We start from the raw sequence: 1,134 nt of genomic DNA, 5'->3' as shown, positions 1-1,134 counted from the left end.
CATAGGCCATTCTATCCCTCGGGCCACGAGGCTGTAGAGGAGGCCATTCAGCCCCCTTGGGTAACATAGGCCATTTTATCCCTCGGGCCATGAGGCTGTAGAGGAGGCCATTCAGCCCCCTTGGGTCCCTAATTGCCCCTTGAGGAAGCAGTGGCGAACCAGCTGTGTGAGCCATCGCTGGCCCGTGTGGCGCGGTGTGTGGGTACAGTGCCCACCCCCCCAAAAAAAAGCGTCTTTTCAAACTTCTGGACCACCCAGCCCCCACCCTGGCACATCAGGGACTCACAATATGGAGCCCGTTGGCATTACGACTGTTCCTGCGCCCGCAGCTAGGGGGAGACAGCGGCCTAGTGACCCAGAGGCTAACGCTCCAGGGCTGCACCGGTTCGAATCCCGCCACGGCACCCCTGATGGAATTTAAATTCGGTGAATCCAATCCGGAATTGGAAGCTGGTCTCGGGGATGGTAACCGTGGCGACCATCGTCGATCGCGGCAACAACCCCCCCATGGCGGGGAGGGGGTGGTGGGGGTGGGGGAGGGGGTCAGGAATCTGCCATCCTTACCCGGGCTGGGCCCACACGTGACACCACGGCAACGGGGCCGACTCTTAACCCCGCTCCGAATGGTGTGGCTCTCGGTTCGGTTTGGGGGCGGGGTGGGGGCAGTTAGGGACGGCGAATGGTTGGGGTGGGGTGGTGGGGGGGGGGGGCAATGCACGTAGGCCTGGATGCCACCATCTGGAGGAATAACCAATGTTTTCGAGTTCCACGCGGCCTACCCCCCCCCCCACTCCATCACCACCATGATGACTGCCCCTAGATAATGGCCAGGATGGGAGTTCGCAAGTTCAGACACTGACCCTATGATTTGCTCCCAAAAACCCCCCCGTCCCTCAGGTACGTCCCAGCACAGGTTCGGTCATCCCGGGACATCCAGCGCGAAGGCCAGCTGCCGATCGGAAATGTTCGATGACCCGTCGTACGTCAATGTGCAGAATTTGGACAAAACCAAGCCCCCGGCTGTGGGTCACACCAACGGCAACATTCAGAGGGACATCTTCGACATGAGTGAGTGCAGGGGAGGGGACTCACTCCCGCGGGGAGTGGGGGGATGGAGAATGGGGGACTCGCTCC

At 61.3% G+C, this 1,134-nt stretch overlaps 1 protein-coding gene across 1 annotated transcript in view; it reads left to right on the top strand.

Moving 5' to 3' along the window:
* LOC125483123 (SHC-transforming protein 1-like) overlaps window positions 1–1,134 on the top strand; it is a 6,568-nt gene that overhangs the window by 1,447 nt on the left and 3,987 nt on the right. The window contains exon 3 of the mRNA XM_048596829.1: window positions 898–1,068. Coding sequence (XP_048452786.1) covers window positions 898–1,068 — 171 coding nt within the window. The remainder of the gene's footprint in view (window positions 1–897; window positions 1,069–1,134) is intronic.

Source organism: Rhincodon typus, chromosome 5 (assembly GCF_021869965.1).
Source record: "Rhincodon typus isolate 14 chromosome 5, sRhiTyp1.1, whole genome shotgun sequence".
NCBI lineage: Eukaryota > Metazoa > Chordata > Chondrichthyes > Orectolobiformes > Rhincodontidae > Rhincodon > Rhincodon typus.
Note: the sequence above shows the minus strand (reverse complement) of the source record. Positions and strands in the feature narration are given on the sequence as shown.